General features: G+C 38.3%; 1 protein-coding gene across 1 annotated transcript in view; it reads right to left on the bottom strand.

Annotated features, from left to right (window-relative positions):
• The window catches only part of CPNE8 (copine 8), a 96,887-nt gene that overhangs the window by 63,500 nt on the left and 8,795 nt on the right, over positions 1-24,592 (bottom strand). Inside the window, exon 2 of the mRNA XM_053461829.1 lies at positions 3,011-3,051. Coding sequence (XP_053317804.1) covers positions 3,011-3,051 — 41 coding nt within the window. The remainder of the gene's footprint in view (positions 1-3,010; positions 3,052-24,592) is intronic.

A 24,592-nucleotide genomic window follows, 5' to 3' on the forward strand; every position in this document is an offset into this window, starting at 1 on the left:
ACAGGGATTACTTGGGACCCTGTTACTTTTATTTAATCATTCTATTGTATATTGCGGGGGGATTGGGGATTTTCAGGGAAGGAGATGAGCCAGTTCTCATTATACTTGCATGCCCTTGATTGCCCTTGCCAGAAACATGCAAAGTTTAAAGTGGCAGGCCTTCTCAAACAACTTTAGCGAGTGTTAGCATGCGAGTACACTTAATGCCTTGATTAACAAACTGAAATTATATATATATATATATATATATATATATATATATATATATATATATATACACACACACACACACGCAAACATGAGAATTGGGGGACTGTATTATGCCACTGATAAAAGTGTTATGCAGTTCTTCCTAAGTAACAGATGAATACTTGTAGATATAAGCCATTTTTTTGTATTATATGATTCCCACGTTAAAAGTTCTAAATTGATATATTAATGCTGCTAGCCTTATATCCTTGCCTATTTGAGACAGACACTGCATTTTCCCTATCATCCACGCGTGTAGTTCTTAGACAAGCTAAAATTGTGCGCACGCAATTCACAGATGGTTCAATGATTGCGATCTGTTTAGATAGGCTGTGCTAAAATGTACTGTGAAAAAATAACTTTACAACTCCTCATGAGCACAGTGTTGAGCACAAAGCAAATTTCAAAATAACACTGACATACTGTAGCACCACTTAAGGGATGATTCTGTGATGAATCCAAAACACATTTCTTGCCTACTTTAACCCTGCTGAAATGTATTTGAATATAATGAAGTTTCGGGTCTATGTTGTACAGAATGTTATATCATAGCAAGAATGAAAGCCTTGCTCATCAGACTCGTCTACCAAGGACTGATGTGAATATCAGAAATAATATATGCTAAATAAGCTCCCATGTGAACGAATAATGTAGTCTAAACTATGATCTGTACTAAATGTATATATATATATATATATTCCTTCCTACACTACTGGTAGATACAGACAGAACTAAATAGTTACATATTCCATCTATATGATATAGATCTAATAGGATGATACCAGAAAAAGTGATTCATCAATTTTTCCAGCAAAAAAATAAATAAAAATTGAGCAAAGGAAAACCATTAAGTAAATCAATGTCTATTAATTTAAAATGATGAAGTTACATCACAGAACCTGCGCATTAGCTAATAACATGGTCATTTGCCACAGTCAGCAAGATAAATGAAATGCATCTGAGTGCTTGCCTACAGTTAAATTGTTAGGTTTATGGTTTTTTTCAACTGACTCAGTGGGTAAAGTGTGTTATTCTTACTTACAAACCAACAGATGTTACCTTTTTATGTTAAAACGCCTAAGTCAGACGCATTGTCTCAAAGGGGAATGGATATATGGAGACCTATTGAGTCAACTGCTTTTTGGTTTATTGTTTGCTTGTTACTACATATTTATTATATCCATTCATTTTTATATGAGTGTTACGCACGTAGTACTGGCTGCAATGTTTTAACATTATGCTAATTTGTAGTGGTAGGACACTAAATTCCCTGACAAACTGAGCACTACTTCTATAAAGGGCAACCTTCCAGATTTAGTCTTTTGTTAGCCAATTGATGATTTTACATGGTTATCATTAGAAGCCATTACATGTGAACTTTCTATACAGCCAGTTGATCATTATCTGTGTCATTTGATGCTGCTCTTCCTGAATAGTTTAATAACTCAAAGCTATAGTTAGGCAGATATTTCTTCACATTTGTGACAGTAAATTAATGGTGTAAGAGGAACACCAAGACTGTAATATGAGCTCTCTTGCTCAATATATTATTAACTGGCATAAAGTGACACAAGGTGCCATTGTATAACTCAATTATATTATATATATATATATATATATATATATATATATATTTTATATGCAGTGATGTATTCTCGACTAGGACAACTAGCCAATGCACAGCACTTCCAGGAGATGGCAGCACCTCTGCTGCATAACTGGGAACCTGACTGCCCTACTGGGAAATTAGGCTCTCTGGAGCGCCACTTATCCTAGGGCCAGTTGGGGAGATCAGGGATCCCGCCCTGTAACTGTCGCAAACACATTATGGAGTACTGTGCCTAACCAGCACAGCCTCCATAGTGACCTTCCTCCATGCCACACATGTATTGCGCTGAAATATGACATCATATCCCAGCGGTCATCAAGGGGTGCAGTAGGGGCAGCGCCGAATAATAATACGTGTCTGCATATAAGGTTGCAGGTATATAGTATAAATAGAATAATGTGATAATAAACTGTGTAATGAAGTCAAATTGTATCTCTTAAAAGGTGCGATCTAGTCCAAAAACGTTTTCCAGACTCCAATGCATTTTTCATTTACTAGTCAACTTCCTCTTAAGCCTCTTGTACAATATAAAACAGAGACTTCCTTCCGCCACATGAAGAGCGAATTTTTACAGTCAAGATATTAGCCTTGAATGTGTGATTCGTCCATGCTCGCTGTATTATTATTATGCTATTCATGTATACAGGTCAATAGAGGGCTGAATGATCACTTTACTCATATATTTGTGCAAAACACTCACATGCTGTGAAATGTCAAACAATCTGATTCTGAGCGTTATTTTCCAGATTGTGCTGCACTGCCTTGTATTATTAATCCTGTGCGTTTTGAGCTTCACGTAATTCTAGTGCAAATTATTTCAAATCAGCGTATCATAAATTATCGCAATAAGACAGTAACCTATTTATGGTTACTATTACACCTAATTACTGTATATCATGCACGCTTACTTTAGTCACCAAAAAAGTATAGGGTATCATTATCTTGTGTAGATATAAGATCTGCAACTATGCTTCTAAGGTTTTAAAACACTGGAATTGTAACACAGATTAAAATTTACAGTATACTAGACAAAATGTCATTATAATTTGCAATTTTTTCTATAGACAGGTGACATATACATTTTAATGAACTGAATCACAAATATCACATTTTTAATATTGAAATATTATATTACATTTAGGTTTTACTTACTTGGATCAGATTTGGAAAATGTGTCTCGGTCCAACAGATTCCTATTTAAAGAAAACAAATGTAAATTAACCAACAGCAAATAAATATTGCAAATGTAAAAATTCTATCCATGCTAATAATACTATATAATATTCTAAAAACCTGACTTTGCTGATGAGCAAATTCTAATTCAGACACTGCTTATTTGCTACAAATGTTTTTCTGCAGTAGTTTATGTTTACTCTTTCAGTTAATGTTCAGAGCGACAAACATGACAATTTTAAATGCATTTTTAGAAAAGTAAGAATATTTTTGTATTTTTGTACATTCTAGATTCTAAAATGGTGACAGACAGACTCTTACAATCTTACCTCCTAACATTTTAAAAATGAATAATTTGGCGTGGCTATGGACTGTACAGAGACTTGTGTGACCACTTATACACATCAATGTACAATGTTAATGAGACGACTATAATGAATATGTTCCCGTGGGCCAATGCACGGTATGAACACCTTTCTTTTTATGGCCACTGTTTGTATTTATAACATTCTGTAGGGTTTTTTTTGTTTTTTATTAACCAAAATAATGTACAAAAGAACAAACATGTGCAGAGTGCTTTAATTTACCAATCTCTATTTCGTACTTTTCACTCTCTATGTGTTATATTTGTTAGAATTATAATTATGACAGAAGATTGGTTTGTTAGATAAAGTAGGGTGTTACTGATTCATAATACGATTTACAAATCCTGGCTGGCCAGCAGGGGGCGTTCTTCTACTGTGACTGGTTGCACTCCTATGGAAATCAGAATGTTTCTTTAAGGGGGACATGTACATTTTATGGCATTTACATTTTACAGTATAAATGTTGTGAAATTCATGATCAACGTATTTCTAATGCAATACCATACATGTGAAATGTTAATATACCCAATATCTCAATTTAATACATGATCGAATAGTCTTTCCAACAACATTTACAACAGTGTTTGTTTTGGCCTGCCATACTTTATCAGTGTATACAGAACTTCTTTCCTTTTGTTAATAGGAATGTCAAGTACACTATGCAACATGGCTGAGGTAGGACCCAAAAAAGTCAACAATTAGTCGGCCCACTTAGCATCGCAGTTGCTCTTAGACGGAGTTAGATCGAGTTCATAATACTACGTATCAGACCACTGCCATCATGGTTAGTATCAGTAAAGCCCAATCTCTTATTTTGTTTGTGATAGTAGATCTATCTACCATCTACAACTGTAGTCTTTATTTATTTTTATTATTACTAATCATATGTAGTGTAGTTATCCTCTAGCATTTGTTTATAAAGAATATATTAGACAAAATTGTGACTATTAATAAGGTCTAGCACCTTAACAGGAATGTGAGACTCAAACTGCACACAATTTATAGGCTGCACTTTTTGGGGAAGTTGTCTTTTTATTTCTACCACATCGCAGAAGTCATAGTAATACGGTTTTTGATAATAGTGTAGTCTTCCGATGGGTTACATGGTCTTTTGTATGTGAAATTCTAATGATACAGCTTATTTTGGTACTGCTGATTGCTGGTGTATGAAAGACACAAGAAGACTCTCCTTTTGTATTTTTTCATAAAGCTTGCCATTTTATCCAGAGCATTTATTTATGTCCTCAATTAGTTCTATTGTTTCTTAAAAAGAAAGCACAGATGTAAGAAATAAACACTGTTGTTCTAATAAGAAATTGTTTTCATTGCTTAGGCTGGAGTCACAGACTAAAACTTTGAGGGAGAATAATTGATGACATCTATTTTGTTAGAATTCTTTGTTTAAGTTCTATAGAAACGATCAGATAAGATTTTGTTAGCAACATTTTTTTCCCCTCAATTAAATTATCAACTAAACAAAACAATTCGTTTTCACAGATGTAGATTAATATGATGTACATAACAAAAATGTTTATACATGCTGACATTTTACCATGGGTTGTGAAACATTCAGGTCACCTAATCTGCCCTTTTTTTGCGCTTGTAAATTCTTTTTAACCTTTATCTGTGCTTGGTGTTGCCATGTGCTGCCATGTGCCTACCCCATGCACCTCTAAATTTCTACCACTTATGCTGGGAGACTGTTCCACTTTTGTGCTACCTCTCTCTCGCTTATCACATCAAAGCCTCTGAAAACCATGGTGAATTTCAGACATGGTCAGCATTCAGATTCCCTGGTTCATTGCCATTGCATAACTTTTTTCATAAAGTACATCATATTCTACTCTGATTTAATATATATTTGGTCCCTTTTCTCACTGGTATATCACAGCTAAAATTCCATCTTGAATATGGGTGCCCTAAAATATTCACCTCCCCAAGTAAATGGTTTTCATTACACACATACACAAAAAAATAACTTGGTTAACAATTTATAAAGCACCTTTGACCATGTGGGAGTAACTGTGTTTTTTAGCACACACTCACCACTGAACAGTAGCTGTTATTACCCAATAAGTGGTACTCATTTTGTGACCTTAGAAGGGTGTAGGGCTGAGTTGACTCCACCTGGATTTGAATAGGCTCTGCTTTCAGGGGCATCTACCAACTGAGCTATCTCAACATGCCATGAACATGTTACCGTTCATAATTGCACACAACTAGATAAATAGATAATAGACAGAGCTAGCTAGATTCCTACCGATAATCAGGGCTGGTGCAAGGATTTTTGCCGCCCCCTGGTGCCACCCACACAAGCCCCTCCCTTTTTGCAACACGCACTCCTCCTCATAGCGAGCCAGTCAGATTATATTATATCTGACATTTAGTATATATGTGTGCAGAGTTTGTGATTTCATGTCTCATATTATAACCAACTTGGGATGAGGTTCTTGACCAAAGGGGCAAATTAGTATTCTGGAGGCACAGATGCACAAAAACAAAAAGGATTCTCCCACTGATGGAAAGTTCTCTAGTCTCTGCATTACGCTATACAATATTATTAATATTTATTGTTTTATAGAGCACCATCAAGTTCCGTAGCGCTGTACAATGGGTAGACAGGACATAAGTAATATGTAACATAACAAATTAACTTAGAGACAACAGGTGAGGAGAGCCCTGCTCAAACGAGCTTACAATGTTCAAACTAAACTTTACAGAATAACCTTGCATTGAGAGATTGCTCTTTGTGTTGAGATTTGCATTACAATGAGGGCCAGTCCTCCAACTAGACAAGTACTTAGATTGCTTGCCAGTGATAAATCACCTCTAGATTTGTTTTAGCTCAGTGTAGGAATGCATTTCAGGAAACATACTGAAATTAAAAAAAAATACACTTTTCTCTTAGGGAACACCAACACCATTTTCTTAAAGTGAATAACGTCCTTCATGTAGACATCAGCATAACTATCCATTTATAAATTTTGTTAATAAAACTGAATTATTTTGATTTCTTTCCCCTATATGCAGCTAAGAAGCTTTGTAACTTCCCCACAATTTGCCAAAGTCTTATAAACGTCCCTATCTTCATTTTTTTTATTAATGTTTACATAATCCAATTGATAAAGTTCAGCTATCGATTCTTTACTCCCAGGTGTCAGGGACATGAGGATACACCACAGTATTTGAAAAAGATGGGAAAGTGATCTGGGCTCGGTGCTAGACATGTAAGATCGGCGTGGGAGGTGGTTTCAACTCTTTGTTAACCATAATGAATAGGGCTGCAACTAACGATTATTTTAATAATCGATTAGTTGGCCGATTATTTTTTCGATTAATCGATTAATCGGATAAAAAAAAACAATATGCAAATTTTTTTCGTTTATTTAAAATAATTTAATGAACTGGATGTTAAAAAACAACTTAAAATTTACATTAACATTCTTATTTTGTTATGATGTAATAAAAAACAATATTTTCAAAGTACAAGAACCCAAACACAATATTTATGAAACAAAATAACCCCAAACATTCTGAAAAGAGGTGGACTATTACTGTTCAAGAAACTTTGCCCCAGCCCTGGCACTTTGCACCCAGCACTTTGCCCCAGAACTTTGCACCCAGCACTTTGCCCCAGCCCTGGCACTTTGCACCCAGCAAGCACTTTGCACCCAGCACTCAGCACTTTGCACCCAGCCCTGGCACTTTGCACCCAGCACTTTGTACCCAGCACTCAGCACTTTGCACCCAGCACTTTGCCCCAGCCCTGGCACTTTGCACCCAGCACTTTGCCCCAGCCCTGGCACTTTGCACCCAGCAAGCACTTTGCACCCAGCACTTTGCACCAGCACTTTGCACTTTGCACCCAGCCCTGGCACTTTGTACCCAGCAGTGGCACTTTGCACTGTGCCCCTGCACCCAGTCTCCAACTCTGCCCTGCACCCAGCCCTGCCCCCACATTCTGCCCTGCCCCCACACTCACACTCTGCCCTGCACCCACTCTGCCCTGCACCCACTTTTCCTTGCACCCACACTCACACCCTGCCCTGCATCCCCACCCCCACTCTGCCCTGCACCCACACTCACACCCTGCATCCCCACCCCCACTCTGCCCTGCACCCAGTCTCCTGCCCTGCACCCCCCACCCCCACTCTGCCCTGCACCCCCACCCCCACTCTGCCCTGCACCCACACTCACACCCTGCATCCCCTGAAACCCCACCCCCACCCCACCGTGGACCCCCACCCCCGCGAATCGCTCTGTGCGAATGGAGCCACTCGCACAGAGCGAACCGCTCTGTGCGAATGGAGCCACTCGCACAGAGCGAACCGCTCTGTGCGAATCGCTCTGTGCGAGTGGCTCCATTCGCACAGAGCAATTCGCTCTGTGCGAGTGGCTCTGTGCGATCTGTGCACATAGACATGAAGAATACTTACCTCCGGAACGCGTCACATCCGTCACGTAGCTAGAAGGCGGAGACTGCAGAGCGTGTAGCAGAAGCGGGGAACGCTCGCGGAGGTAAGTAAAAGGAGCCGAGTGCTCCAACAACGAATCGATCACTCGATTAATCGATAACGGAAATCGTCGACAACGATTTCCGTTATCGATTATTATCGATTTTATCGATTCGTTGTTTCAGCCCTAATAATGAACAAGCAATAAAAACAGTTTTATGCTGGTATCTCCTTGAAATGGTAAGGGGTTCATTTTTTGTCGTTTGAGTTTTGATTGCTTTGTCTTACTAGGTCGGTTCTTGATCAGTTTCATGCCCATTTAGATACATGGCAACACTGCCAGGTCTGTTTTCACCTGATTGTGTAGACTTTGTACTGGACTTTGTATCTGTATGTAATGACTTGTATGAATATGCTTTTGTAAAATAGATTGGTAATAAATTAGTGTTCAGGGCAAACTTGTTTGTAACAGAGGTATACAAATCTTCTATTGTACCTCTTTTTTCTTATTTTTTTTGTGTATCTGAGTTATGTATACAATAATCTGAAAATAAAAAATAAAAAAACTTTAAAGTGGTATGCAACTTTAAAGATTATTTTCACAAATTAAGCTGCCCAACCTGTTCTTTATCCGTGAAATGAAATAACTGTGGCTATTTACATAATGATGTACGAGGTACATTGCAAAGTGGCCTCAAGTGATATTTGCCAAATCAGTTTTAAGTGCCACAGATTAAAGAAAATCATTTTATAAATGTTATACAACATAGGCTGTTATCTCAATAAAACCTCATATTGTTTTAGCAAGGCAACACAATTGGGTGATATAATGTATTTTGGCATTTTTTTTACTGTAATTCTACATTCCAAATCACTGCCTTAACATGTAAGAAATATTCATAATAAACCAATACGCTACTATTTAAACATATCCCTTTGTACAGATTCCAAATCACAATCTACAAGGTAACGCAATTCAGCCCCCCCCAACTGAATTATATGCTATTAAACATGTTACCAACAGTCCCTTTGATTAAGTAGCAGCTGTCCATACAACTCTTAGTTTTGGCTTCATATCCCAGTGCTTTTCCTGGGATCTGGTTTACAAGAACAAGCATTAATATGTTGCCACACAGGTCTAAAGAAGAAAAAAAAGGGGGAAAAAAATGGAAAAGTATTTTCATGTGTGTGTGTTCGCACATGTAAATACTGAAGCCCTCCTCTCCAGCAAAGTACTGTTTTATCTAAACAACTGCATCAAAGAACATATCACTTAACAAGGGATATATTATGGAACACACACACAAACCAGTTACAATTTTACACAAATATAATCAAGCTATGGGATATAATCAAGATATGGGATTAGTGGCAGCTTTCAAGGGTCCACTTGTACACCAAGAAAACCTGAGAGCCCCCTAAAGGCATGGGAGGTTTCTGCACAAGAGGGGCTGCAACAGCTCACATCACTCTCACGCTCCTATCATATGTTTATGATGTATGAGGGGTTATGATAACCAAGGTGATGCTGGCCATCAAATGCATTCCAAACCATTTTAAATAATATATCACCCACTTTGGGGGAGGAATGACATTTTTGCAGTGGATTGTGTAGACTGCATAATTCTGTTTTGTAAAGTCACTGTTTATTAATTAAGCATTTAACTGCGCATTGCATATGGATATACAAGAGTAATGATTTCATGCAGTTAAACGTTTCAACACCTGTGCATAGAAATGCCTTCAATGAGCACAACAATTTACGGCTACTACAGAGGAATCTGCATCCTTCTTGAAATGCGAATATAAATATTAAATGATGGCAGAAACAAAGAGGCAGCTATATTAGATAGCCTGCAGCACTAGGCATGTACCTCCAACGGATCCTGACAGATGCATTGTTTCTAAAAGCTTGGCCACATGGAAATAACTCACGTAGCTAACAATTTCAGGTTCATGTTCCTGACAAAGGGTTTAATGAGCAGAAACTCAACTGTTCCAAATCCAGACAGGATACAAAAAAAAAATCTAAGGCAGCAAGAGGTGCTCAGTCACTCAGGTTTAATCTATAACAAATACCAGAACCAAAAGGAAAAAAAAAATCAAAAACGAGTGCAAAGGAGAACTTTACACTTAACGCAACAATAAGCAAATCGTCAAGAGACTCAGCTAAGGTTACAGACAAATCGAATTACCCATATACAAAAGACAAAAAAGGGAGAGAATGCATCCAAGTAGTACTATTATGGTAAGAAACAAAAACAGACGACTAATTTGCAGACGAAATAAGGTGAATGAAGACATTGTTTTCAGTATAGGTGAAAAGACTATTCTGTTGTGTACATTGAAAATAAAAATATGTATTTATGCGTGAATTTCAGAAATGGTGAGAAGGATTTAGGACGTCTCATATCTTGTTTGTACACTAAAGAGAGTACAACATTGAAAATCTGATTTCAACAAATAAATATAGAATTTGATGCCAGATAAGAACCACTCGGCCCATCTAGTCTGCCCACTTTTCCTGATGTCAGGATAGCTTTATGCCCATCACCACATCTGATGCTCCATTTATCTACCACACTCTCAGTAAAGTAAAACTTCCTTACATTACATCTAAACCTCTGATCCTCTAGTTTTAGGATTTGACCTCTTGTTCTAACATTCCTTCTCCTTTGAAATAAAGCATCACCCGTCTTTGATGTAAAAGTAGGTAAAATGGTTGTCCTGTCTCCTGAGGTAGCTCTAGTTTTTAATGCAACAGTAAGAATACTAAACTATAAAGGTTAACGTAGAAACTCTATGGATTGACTGATGTCAGTTGCTTTGCATACTGGATGGAAATCCTAATTTGTGATAGGCTGACTGAATTCCTATGACAGGGCCTTGGATATATAAATTCTATATGAGTGTAATTTAATTGCATTACTACATTATCTGACATACCAGAAGAAAAACTTGCCCATAAAAATGCAAGACATGCTTTATCTGATCTTTAATTTTCTTCTCTTAATAATTATGTTATAAAAGGTTCTGCAATGTTCTGTTTGTAAGGATAGATCTCCTGTAGCTTAATCAGATATGCACATGCCAAAAATAGAGTAATAAATGTAGAACAGAGACCTGATCAAACGTTAAATTAATAACATTGAAATATTAGCAGAGTGAATAGTGTTTAAAAGGGATCAGTGGCAGGAAAGCTCCACCACTGAAATAAATGGGGGTGCTATATGCCCGCATGTATGCGCATAAAGCATTCCCATTCATTCACATGAACATGGGGGTCTTAAGAGATGCTCATCAGCAGCATTCATTGAGCCACCGTTGGAGCCGACAGGTAAGTATATTATGTGTCAAGAGATGTGCTTGCCTGAATAACCGGGGGTAGGGAAAAAGAAAAATGCCTATGGGACAGCGGATCCTTTTGCACATGGGACAAGTGGACAACTAAAACAGATCATGCAGCTATCATATGCAGTAAGGTGCGTATAGTTGCTAGAGATATTGTTCTAGAGATGCTTCATATTCAGATGGTAACAAAAATAGGCAACCAAGCATTCAACCAAAAGGAACAGTAACTAAAATTCCAACAGAAACTGTTACCTTTTTCAAATGACGTTAGTAATATTGCAAACAATTTGCAATTAAGATGGGTTTTTTTTGTAAAAAAAAGTCCCATAAAATGCATGTACTGATTTGCTGTTGTCACGTTATCCATAGTTAGCATTCATTTCTTAGACAGGCCTGCAGGAAACATTGGTTTTTCATATTTTTGTTGTTGTTGTATATCTATTTTTGTAAATTCTTTAAGTATCGATAGGCGAGTTTACTTAGTTTACTGAACTGCAAAATTTAATATTTGAGGAAGGTGACAGATGCACTTTAAGCTTTCAACTGGAACAGGAACATTGCTAGTACATTCATCCATAGAAGAGCTATGACTGTAAGCGCAAACAGTTCTGTGTAATCAGGAGAAGGGATTTTTAGCACAGGCCAAATCTAAACAAGACTGTGTGGTCACTGAGTATGTATCTGTGAAGCCCCATAAGCCAAGCACAGCAACATCAAGCATACTTCATTAGATGCTCAAATGAACTCACAAATGCTGTGGCGTGATATAAATAGCTCTGCGACAGTGCATTACTGAGTATTCTATAGGGGCACATAGCTGTGCAACAGGATGGAGCCAATGTGATATATATATATATAAACCTGTTTATAAAATTTAGGCATATTGAACAAATCAGCAAAAGGATAAACAGATGCTGTCATCTAAGTATAGGCATCCAAAACAACAAAAAAGAAATATCAAAACAATAAATTACAATATGAGTACTAACATATCACCTGATCAATATGCAGAATGTGTTCTCAAAATACAAGTATGACGCATGATTTGATATTTAATGGAAGTCTCTCTGTTTTTGCTTTTGAATCAACAATTTAAAAAGAGCCTCAGTTTTCCCAGTATATTCATTTTTTTATTATTTGTTTGCAAGCATGACATAGGATAGCCACTATTATGTATAGCATTGCTGTTTTCATGATGGTTAGTATAGTCTGTTAAAGTGCAGATTCTGAAACCAAGCCACAACTGGCCATTCAAACAGTCCTATTTACAATAAAATAATTAAACGATTCGCCATTGCAAAATAGCCTCTCCTGGGTATATTCACTAAACTGCGGGTTGAAGAAGCGATAACATCAGATGCTTTATCTCCCCAATAGATATTGGGGTCTATAAACTAGAGGAAGAGTTGACAGGAGGGTTTTCCCTCACTTCACTATTCATTCATCAGCGGGTTCCTTACAGGCTTAAGCTTTCCCTGGGTAATTTAAATTCAACAGATGAGACTTCAGAGAATGCACACAGATTTAACTATACATTATGTAGGGTCAGACAAGCCCTTTTTTGCAGCAAAAGGTTATTGGGGATAGGTCATTATCACTCTACAGCAAAGTCTTCCTACCAACCTCATTTTTACGAATGGCCAACCCCAGCAGGTTTCGCCTGCCGTGCTGGCATTTAACATGGTTAAATAAGAGAGAAGAAATTTGAAAATGCAACCACACAGAGTCTAATCAGACGAGAAACCTATAACTGGTTGAGTGCCAGAGGTCTAGCCAATTTTTTCCCTTTGAAAGGCCTGGGCATTTTCAACAATTTCCACATCATTTCACTTATTTCTGGGAAAATCTTTCACTTCACCCATGGAAAACCACATAGTGTTTCGGCAGAAGTTCAGCTTGTTATTGGCAGCGGACTTGAGGCAAATTTTACATCATGGGTCAAGAAGCCTTAAGTACATTAAAAAAAAAAAAAAAAACAACATTCTCATACTATTTTATCTTATAAAACGGCCATAACTCTTGAAGTTTGTTCAAATACATATGTTTTTAGCATATACTGAAAATTGGTAACAGCACGAAACTGTAATTTATTATTTTTTTTTATATAAAAAAAAGGTACAAGTGATAAATTCCATGGTAAAACACATATAAAAAGTCACTGTGCATGTATGTATGTATGTAATACGTGTTATGTGGCACCACTGGGTACTTCAGCATATCGGACACCAGCTTGGGTGCACCTCTGTTCTCTCTCTTCTCTTTTTTCGTTCTTTATTTTTTTTATTCTACCTTCCCCCACACATACATTTTGGAGCAGCCCCCACCCCTCCTGCACACAACTCTATCCAGTAGGACATCCTGGGGAGCATTTAGGCTGTCAGACTGTAAGGCTCATATCTCAAGAGAGTTTTCCAGTACACACATTTTGATAACTGGACGTAAAAAAAAGGTAAATTTCAACTTACAACTATTTTGATTAGTTACTTTTCTGAAACTTGAACATGCACAAGTAATGGTTCTGCAGTATTTTTGATAAACGAGCAATGCATTACTTAGCTTTGTGCATACCATCAGACGTGTTTGACTTTAAAGATAATCTTTTAAAGACTGGAAAAAGGATCAGGAACCAATACAGTGAGATGAGCAGGGCAAAAAGTGAGATTTTGTTCCAGAGGGAGTTACTACAAATATCACACAATATTGCCCCTTTTCACAGTAATTGAAACACCTGCAAAGTACTGTACAAAGTGAGAAAATCTGATCACTAGCACCACAATGCATGCAACAATTCACTTTCTGAAATGTTGCTTGTTGTGAAATAAACATGACAGACATGGTAAACTGTTTTGTTTTTTATTAATGAAAGTTGCTTTTTTTTTTCTACAGTAAAACATATTCACCTGCCTCTACTGGGTTGCAGCTCCCAGATAGCAAAAAAAAAACCTCTACAAGAAGATGCCAGAGAAAACACTACATATCTACTGCCAATTTGACCAAATTAAACAGAGAAAGATACATCATACCTTCCATTTACATGCCAATACATTCATGCAGTCTGGGCTATAATTTAAAACATATAAATAGCAAAACAGTATACTTGTACTTATTTGTGTAGTGTAGTATTCATACTAAAGCGCTGAATTTTGTTTTCAGCCATTGAAATGCCATTTGTCAAGCAAGGAGCTGCCCATAAACCCAGGGCAATTATTAAATCTAGCTGGCCAGGGGTGTTGTCTATATTTCTTATAGCTCTGTTGCTGGTGTTGCCACTTCTTGGAGTCCATGTCTGCAGTTTTTGCCATCTGGAAGCTGTCTCACAGATCAATGAACCCAAAATTTACTAGTGGGCTCCGAGCTCTAGGCATGTCTGCATGAATGCTTTTTGCACCGCTATTGGAAAGTGTTTTGGCCATGAAAGGTGATGCATAAATATGAGATGAGTTTGTCATGAAATCCTTTACTGCATTTTCCAGGCAGTCATAATAGAAATCTAAAAATTCCACTGAGGTTCACAGTACATATAATCTTATATTATTAATCAGCAACATTCTATGTATGGGGCTCAGAGTTTAAAACACAAAAACTGTTTTTATGTGTATGCTCTTAGAGCTAAATTGACAGATTGCAAAAGAACTGGCTACTGTGAGATGACTATGACTGGCTTAGATTACTGAAGTTCCATAACTGTATTAACCAAGTCCAGTGGTACCATTTATAGCTATAAGGTGCTTTAAATGTTAGACCATGCAGGAGGGGACATTGTAACACACACTCACTGGCCACTTTATTAGGTACACCCGTTCAATTGCTTGTAAACACATATAGCTAATCAGCCAATCACATGGCAGCAACTCAATGCAGTTAGGCATGTAGACATGGTCAAAACAACTTGCTGAAGTTCATACCGAGAAACAGAATGGGGAAGAATGGGGATTTGAGAGACTTTGAACGTGGCATGGTTGTTGGTGCCAGAAGGGCTGGTCTGACTATTGCAGAAACTGCCGATCTACTTGCATGACGCACAACCATCTCTAGGGTTTACAGAGTATGGTCAGCGAAAGAGAAAATATCCAGTGAGCAGCAGTTGTGTGAACGAAAATGCCTTGTTGATGTCAGCGGAGAATGGGCAGACTGGTTAGAGAATAATTCAAATAACCACTCGTTACAACCAAAGGTATGCAGAATACCATCTCTGAATGCACATCAAACCTTGAAGCAGATGGGCTAGAGCAGCACACCGGGTGCCACTCCTATGAACAGGAAACTGAGGCTACAAAACTTAGCATTTACCTTACACAGAAGATGCATTCTTCCTCCATGATCTAGCATTTCTTGAAATCAACAGTTGGACTTTACACATAAGCCATGGAGTCCAAGACAGACCCCCACACAAAGCATTCACCAGAACCAGTGCTAGAGTTGAGTACATCACGTGCAAGGAGATGTACTTGACCAAATGCATCTACTGCACAGCATTTAGCTAGATGCGGAAAGGGGCACATTTTGGAAAACAGGCCACACAACCGTTTAAGGAGAACATACAGATATCATATACATTAAGGTGCAGATGATGGCTGGAGTGCACTTTATGATGAAAATGGCTCATATTTTAGGTTTATAATGTTTACTTACACCATGATTTAGTTATTAGCACATGCTTAGGTATTCTACAATCGCAGAGTATTGTTCGAAAGTGAGATGGGATATGCAGACTACACCAGGTTTAAAAATTGACAATGTAATGTTTGTAAAATATTATTTTGCATGTAAGGAAACAAGCATGCCCCAGAGTGCATCCTTCCCAGATTTCACATGCAGCATTATTTGAAAGAGACACATTTGAATGCTGAATATATGAACACCACAATTTAATGTGAATACTAGAAGCAGCAGCATGTTCATACTCTCTAATATAGCGCTATAAGTAAATCTGTTTCTTTTTCTGTGAATACAGATGCGTTTGGAAGGCTGTGAAGGTGTACCTGTGAAGCCTTTTTCAGGCTGCGAAAAATAAGTGTCATAACAATAGGGACAGCCAGCTTACTTTACTTTGTTACATGGCGCTGCACCCCAGTTAAAATAGTTCTCTTTGCTATTGTTACATCATGCATGGAAATTTACAGCATGACACATGTATGTATTATACACGAGTCAGGCTATGAATTTCAATGCATGATATCAACCATATGCTCTGCAATTGTTCTATTAATCATTGTTATTGATCAGTCGTAGGATAAAGAAAGCAATAAAAAGCACTAATCTCGTTGATATTTAAGGATGTTTAATACTGTTTTGGCCAAGTGAACATGTCTTGAAGCACTATCATCATACATCTACAGAGTGATGTCTGAAGTATAGCTCTTAATGTTGCCAACTATCTATGCCAGAGAAGGTGGGGTTTTAATAACCTTTTTTAAAAAGGGACACTTCCCTCACCATATGGACTTTAATAGATGTAATAGCTGTGTGGTCCCAGGAATGCTCTGCTATCATATGCATTAAAGCAGGGCTCGACAAATCCCAGGCGCCAGGTCGCCATGGCGACTCAGAATTTTGTCCTGGCGCCTAGGAGTTTGTCAGCCTCTTATATCCACAAAAAAATGCCCCCGCGTCACCACGCGGGGGCGCTGCTGCTGCTGTCTGCCCAGGAGTCTGGGCAGACAGCACAGCCACTCAGAGGCCGCCCCCCGAGCCTGAGATCACTCCCACGGAGTGATCCTGTAGGCTGAAACCGCGATTGCAGGAAAACCTGCAAAAGCGTTTTCAGCTGCCACAGGCAGCTTCAGGAAAGGGGGTTCAGTGTTGATTGGGTCCCCACACAAGTGTGGGGACCTGACACAACATCCCCCTGCTGCCTGATCGCTCCATGAGAGCGACAGGGCAGCGTTAACCCCTTCAAAGCCGCGATCGCGGCATTTAGGGGTTAATTCCCGTTTTGTAAGGGGCCTGCAAAAACGAGCCCCCACAAGCCCTTTGATGATTCCTGTAGGCATGGAAGCCTACAGCAGTCAACAGAGACTCCCCCCTGCAATGGCTGGTCTATATACCAGCAATTGTGTCCCAGCTGCCAGGGGTAGCTTCAGGGACAGGGGGAGAGGGTTCTTTGGTCTCCACATGAGTGTGGAGACCTGACACAACACCCCCCTGCTGCCTGATCGCTCCATGAGAGCGACAGTGCAACGTTAACCCCTTCAATGCCACAATTGTGTATAACACATTCGTGGCATTGCAGGGGTTAACATTTAAACATTATTAAAAAAAAAAAAAAAAAAACAGCACTGACCTGGAAGTCCAGGGTGCTTCCAGGTCAAATGCTGTGAGTTTAGTAAGTGATCAGATCACTCCTAACCAACTGTTAGTTTAAAAAAAAATCCCGGCTCCTAACTTTTTTAGCTGGCGCCTAGATTCGCAACAAATTTGTCAAGCCCTGCATTAAAGTGCATATGAAACATGGCGTTCCCCTTCAATATAGGTTTAACAAGGAAAAATACAATATGTATCTATATGAAATGTGTTTCAAAACTGGTATATTAATGGGATTGCAGTTAGCTGATTTTTAGACCTGCTAAGGAACAGATGATTGCTATATCCTGATATGTAAAACCATAGAATTCAAAGAGGGTGTATTTTCCTTTTCACACGACTGTAAGTGTTAGGTCAAGCATGGATGTGTGTGTATGGGTGGATGTGTGTGTATGGGCAGGCGTGTTTATGGGCAGGCATTGGTAAAATGCGCGCGTCTACCCATTATCGTTTTGTGCCTAAAAAAAGGTATAGACGGATTCACTACAAAACATTTGAACCCAGTGGACTATTTGGTATTGTTTTCAATGAAATTTAAGAAGGTTTGTGATTCATCAGGTCACAAAAGCATGAATTAAATTGCATATAATATAAAACATCCCTATAATGACTTTATAGTAGAAGAATTTTAAACAAAGGCAAAAAAAGCCTTTAAAACGACTGTCAGCCAACTCTAGACACTATCCATTTATTCCAAGGGAAGAAAGTAGCTATATACAAAGAACTCATGCATCTATTTTATTCAAAGCAAGCTGATTTTTGTCTACAAATGTTCCTTAAACAATACTGATTATTTGAAAACAAAATGCCTTATGAGTAACATTGCTTTTTTCTACCAAGGTCACTTGAGTTTACCTGTCAAAACCAATAACTTGACATTTATACCAGGTTGTCAGAGCACAGATAACTTTGCTGTGCAGAATACATTGCAAAATAAAACAATGACAGTCTAGCATTGGATGACTGTCCATGTGGCAGAAAAGCAAAACAATTTTGAAATGTTATACAACTGTTGTAATGATCAGACTATTAGAACCTCTGAAAATTAGTTTGTTAAACCAATAATATTTATATTTATATTGTTTTTTTGTTTGTTTTAATGTAAAAGTATCCGTTTATTCAGCATGTTAGAACACCAGGTACATATACAACATGTGACAACAATTGGTGTGAGTACAAGCAGAGTGATACAAAATAGAAGTATATGAGTCCCTACATAGTGCAAAGCCATCATAGCAGTCAGAAGCAGAATCTCATATGGTAATCACACGGATTGGCACTCGATAGTATACGGAGTGAACATGTGAGGAGGTTATTTTCAAGGAACAATGCCCAGAAAGAAAGAAGAACATAATGGAAAAGAAAAGGAGATTTCAGGGAGAGGTGGTGGGGACGTCCAGAGATGGACCAGAGGAGGCAATAAAATTATTCCACCAAAACCATCTCCTGCTATGTTGGAATTCCATGCCTTTGGAGGACCACACTGTGTTCAATGAATGATACTTTCTGTAGCCACATTTGCAGAGAGGGAACTGAGGAGAAGCGCCAGAACCTAGGGATAACCGCCTTAGCAGCATTGAGAAGGTGTATTGCTAATGATTTTATTTAGTGTAACAGAGTCGCTGCAGGAGAGGTCAGGAAATCGAGGTCACAAATATGTTTAACAACTTGGAGAATTGTGGACCAATGTGGGGTAACCCGTGAGCATGACCACCAGATATGATATAGGGTGCCCTGTTCCTCTCCACATCTCCAACAAACCTCTGGTACATCAGGGAGAAACCTGTGTAGATCAACAGGAGTTTTATGCCACCAAGTTAAAACCTTATAGGAGCATTTCTGCAATCTGCTGGAAATAGAGCCCTTGTGTACTGCACAGAAGACCTTGTCCCAGTCCTGTGGGGACATAGATATTTGGAGGTCTTCCTCCCATAAACACAAAAAGTAGGGTTTTGTCAATGAGGCCTGGTCTGTCAGTAGTGTATACAAGATAGAGAGTAAATGGGGAGGTTTATTTTTATTTATATTGTTCACTGGGACACTCCAGTGGACAATGAGCCCCACTTGTTTTCAGGGTTTTGTACAGGTTAGTCAAGTTTTCCCACACCAAACTCATCCAACCATGTCTTTATGGACCCTGCTTTGTGCACTGGGGCACAGTCATGCTGGAATAGAACCTTCCTTAAACTGTTCCCACAAAGTTAGAAGCATAGCATCGTCCAAAATGTCTTGGTATGCTGATGCATTAAGAGTTCCCTTCACTGGAAAAACAGCCCCATAACATTATCTCTCCTCCACCAAAGTTTACAGTGGGCACAATGCAGTCAGGCGGGTAACATTCTGGCATTCGCCAAACCCAGACTCACCCATCAGACTCCCAGAGAAGTGCGATTCCTCACTCAACAGAACACGTTTCCACTGCCCTAGAGTCCCGTGGCGGCGTGATTTACACCTCTCAATCCAACGCTTGGCATTGTACTTGGTGATGTGAGGCTTGCATGCCACTGCTCGGCCTTGGAAACAGTGGTAGTTTGGAACTCTTCAGCTATGGAATCAGCAGAGAGTTGGTGACTTTTACGCACCATTCGTCTCAGCATTCGTGACCCTGCTCTGAAATTTCACAAATTGACATACTGCAAGATGTGGCGTCCTATGGCAGTACCATGGTTGAATTTACCAAGCTCCTCTGCATGACTAGGTGCGTGGTTTTATACACCGGTAGCAATGGGTCTTATTGAAATACCTGAATTCAATAATTAAGATGTCCCAATACTTCTGTCCATATAGTGTATGTTAATATGGCTGTATAGAGTGCAGTCAATGAGACTACTTGCTTGCCGTGGCAATTATTGTTGGGGGTTGGATTTATCAGCAACTATGTGAGGTCAACATGCAGGAAAAAAATATATATAGAAATGCATTTTTTACCTATAATTTTGATTTTTGGGTTTAATTATTTGTATATGTTTATAAAGGATGTTACTTAAATCTACAAAGGACAAAATGTGTCCCAATGCCTAACACTCAAAGGTTAATGCATCTTCATTATTGAATTTCTGAATTTCTTTCAGTGGTGCCAGCAGCTGTAGTCTCAAAATACAGTTTACGTGTATGTTTTTATTATCTCCAATAAAACCAAATCCTCATATTATTGTTATCACCTGCTATATAGTTACATTTTACATAGCCATCTACAATAAATTATTTCTAATTTATTGAAAGTATTAGACTTGGCTACATCTCTGAATTTAGTTTTTACGAAACCCTTCCATAGACAGACATAGCCACATGAAGCGCCAAGCTATTATTCTAGATAAGCACTACTGACAGCTCAAACCGACTGACCGTGATATGTTATTAGACTACTAAACTTAAGTGTATATCTCTTGTGAGATACTCAAAGATACATGATTGTTCTGCTTTTGTAAAACTAGTCCTCTTCTAAAAATATTCAATAAAGACGCAAGCAGGGGTTAATTAGCTGTAAAAGAAAATGTATAGTTCAATTTGACTGGGGCCCCATTAGCTACCTTAAATTATAGGCCTTTTCCTCTAACACTTCAGTATTTTATTTCATAATACTTTTAACTAATATGCGGTTTATGATCAGCGTATCAGAAGGGAAGATTTGTTTCTGAAACAGACCAGTTACCCATTTCTGCACCACTGTGATAAAAATTAAAAATGTTGTATTCTATCTGAAAATGTATGTACCCGTAACAGATTATAGGCATAAATCAGTATCTTTGTGATGATCGCAACACTATAACATCTCTATAGATCTGGGGGGGGGCAAAACGTATATAAAATAGTAGATGAGAGTTATAGAAATGCTTCTCTTTGCTAATCTATCTCCACTATTCTGGCCTCCTGGTCCACATCTTCGAACGGGCAGAGGCTCGGGCCCACTCTCTTCCCCAATTGGAGCAACAGGAGAGGCTGGTGGCCAGAGGTGACATCTTTTGTGGAAATTCACCAGGAGGCCAGAATAATGAAGATAGATTTGAGAACAAAGAAGCATTTCGACACCTCTCTCTGTGAATCTATCTGCATTTTTCTGGCCTATCATTGCACTTCCGCAGAAGGGCGGAGGCCCACGGGCAGCCCAATCGAGAGACAGGATGTGCCTGGAGGCTCCACTCACCACACAGAAGTTCACCATGAGGCCAGGTTCACAGAGAAGTGGACGAAGAATCCTAGTAGTATGTAAAGGAGTCAGACCCTTTGTATATACATTCTCAGGAAAGGTCTCCAGATCTGTTGTGCCAAGGCCATAATAGCCAAATCATCATTACAGAGCCCAATAAATATGCGTGAGCGGAGATAAACTAACTACTCGATATGAAGTGTCCTTGTACATCTCAATAGACCAAAAATCTAATAGTGTTTTTACTGGTGAGACACAGTGTGTTTTTTGTTCTTGATTATTTCAGACTGTGAAAAACATATTTCTATGAGATGCACTGCAGCCAAGAACATTTGCTGGCATTGAACCAACTGCATATTGTTATGTTTAGGTGCAAACCTAACTGTGAGAGGTCCCTTGACACCGACCAGAAAACAACTAAATCCAATGCTGTCTGTCTATAAAGATTCTTAGTATTTGTATGATTAGAAGATAAAACTAGTTTGAAGCACTTCAAACAAACAGATTTTATCTTATAGGCAGCGATACAACAAATTAGCTAAGGCCAGAAAACAGCATTTGAAAACTGAAAACATCACCTGATATAAGGCAATATTGTAGGGTGAAGCCAACTAAAATAAAACTCGCCGTTACTTTCCTTGTAAAGCTCACTCTAACTGATGTGGGAAAGTAACAGTTTTAATTTAATTACTTGAAGTAAACTGATTTCTGGTAATTGAATACCAGTTCTCCCACAGGTTGCAGAGGAATGTTTTTTTTCAGCAACAAACCAGTGATAAGGTTTATCTCAAGTAATTAAATCAAGCCCTGGGGATACCAGAGATACATTTATTTCGGGTAATCAGTTTTCAGCATCCGCATTGCATTTTGGGCACCAAAGTCCTGAATTCACCAACACAGCTCATTTTAAAGGACTTATATTGTCTTATAATAAGACAGCAGGCTTAGCCATACTGTTCAACAGCCATTTTTTTTTTAACAAATCATAAATATATTTAATGTAGACGGAAGACATTTTTGATATATTTTACAGTAAACTATTAAACTAACACCATAGAGATTATCAAAGTGTCTTGTTTTGGGTAATTCCAGTTATATGCGCTGCAGCTTCTACTGCAGTTTTTTTTTTTTATCATAGCAACCATGGCAGCTTGTAAAAACAGAAGACTATTAAATTCACATACATTTGTTGGATAACATTTATGAGGATGACATGTTATGCAACAGTGAAAACACTGGAATGACAAGATCTGATGGTGAAGCCTATGAAAATGTCAGAACAGAAACGAGGACTGACAGATGCTGATTGCTTAATTACTTTAGCATTGTCATTGTTAGCATTAGCAGATCAGACGGTGGCAAATGCTACATTCTTCCAGAAAAAGAACAATGACGGCAAGCTATACAGCCTGTTTCTTGAACTACATAAAAAAATCAGGGCATTACTAGTCTATACTATGGGTGCATGATAAAAATGTGGGAATGTACAAAGTGTACATTGCAAGCGATAGGGCAATAAATACAAGTAGCATATTGCTATTTCAAATCCATTTTTTTCCAAAACTGGCCATTCTGCTCCCATGTGCTATGTTTGGGATACCTTTGAAGCTGGTCAGTCTAATTTAACCCAATAAGTATATGTTTGAAAACTAGACACCTCAGGGTATTTCAAATGCTGGTATTTTAACTCTTCCCATGCACTAATTCTACTACCAGCTTTTGTTAATCATCGCTCACTTCAGGAGCTTCATGAAACAGGTTTCCACGGCCAAGCAAATCACAGACATCAGCAATCAGATATAGGCAAATAGAGATACAGTACAGAGGAATACACATTTATATTTTTAATACACTTATTAGAAAAAATCTAAACACCAGATTATGCATAGTACCATATATAAGTTCTGTTCATACAAAACACAGACAAAAATATGGATCCATGAATAGCAATAAGTTTCAAGTGTTACATCAGTAGCTGAGATGAGCTAATTTATTCTCAATTAGAAAACACTAAGTTATAAGGCAATAAAGACAAGAACGCTGCACTTCTTTGCACATGACAACATTTTAATGCCAAGAGATTATCTGTTTACCAATGTGAAGCTTTTTGGTATTTTTCTTTTTCACATATAGAATACAGTTCTAGAACTACCTTGAATTGTGTTAGAAAAAGGAAATGCCTTTTGCTCAAAATCCCAATTAAGTTTCAGCTTTCTGATCCAGGAAGAAATCCAATATATAATTAGTAAGTATGCTATTTATAACCGAATGCTAAAATCTGTGCTTGTTCAAATGAAGATACATTATAATTGATAAACAGCCCATTTTTTTTTAATAATGCCAGTTATGCTGATAGAATAGAAAAATACTGTATAAGGATGACCATTTCCCAGATCCTGCTTCTCTACTCCAATTAGCAAAAGGGTAGAAGACCTCATCCCTGATGTACCAGGGTGGAAAGAGAGGGGTCTGTGTCTCCAACGGTAGAGGCTTCTCTGAAATGCTTCATCGTGAAAGCAAAGATATAATTTCTCTGTAACAATGAGCTAATTGTGAAGTAATTGGAATGGAAAGCAATCAACAGTTCTTCTTTGTTGCTACAATATTAGCCCTTTGCATTGTGGTGTATTCTGGCCTGGGCCAGGGGAAACAAACAGGGTAGAAGGTCCAAGGGTGGGGGCAACAGTGCTATTGGGGCATTCAGGCCCCCTGTAGCATCATTGCTGAATGGGGTCAGATACAAGGGAGATAACAGATCACAGCCCTCATAGCTGACCTCCGTCCAACACCACACATCCTTAAAAAGGAAGGCATGGATTGCAGCACAAAAGGGAGGGCTGGTGGCACTGCCCTGGCTCCGTTTCAGTGAAATAAAATATTTTATACTTTTGAAAGTGTAGCTCGTTGGCCACTATATCCTTGACATTATTGACATTATTAC

This window comes from Spea bombifrons, chromosome 4 (genome assembly GCF_027358695.1).
Source record: "Spea bombifrons isolate aSpeBom1 chromosome 4, aSpeBom1.2.pri, whole genome shotgun sequence".
Classification (NCBI taxonomy): Eukaryota; Metazoa; Chordata; class Amphibia; order Anura; family Pelobatidae; genus Spea; species Spea bombifrons.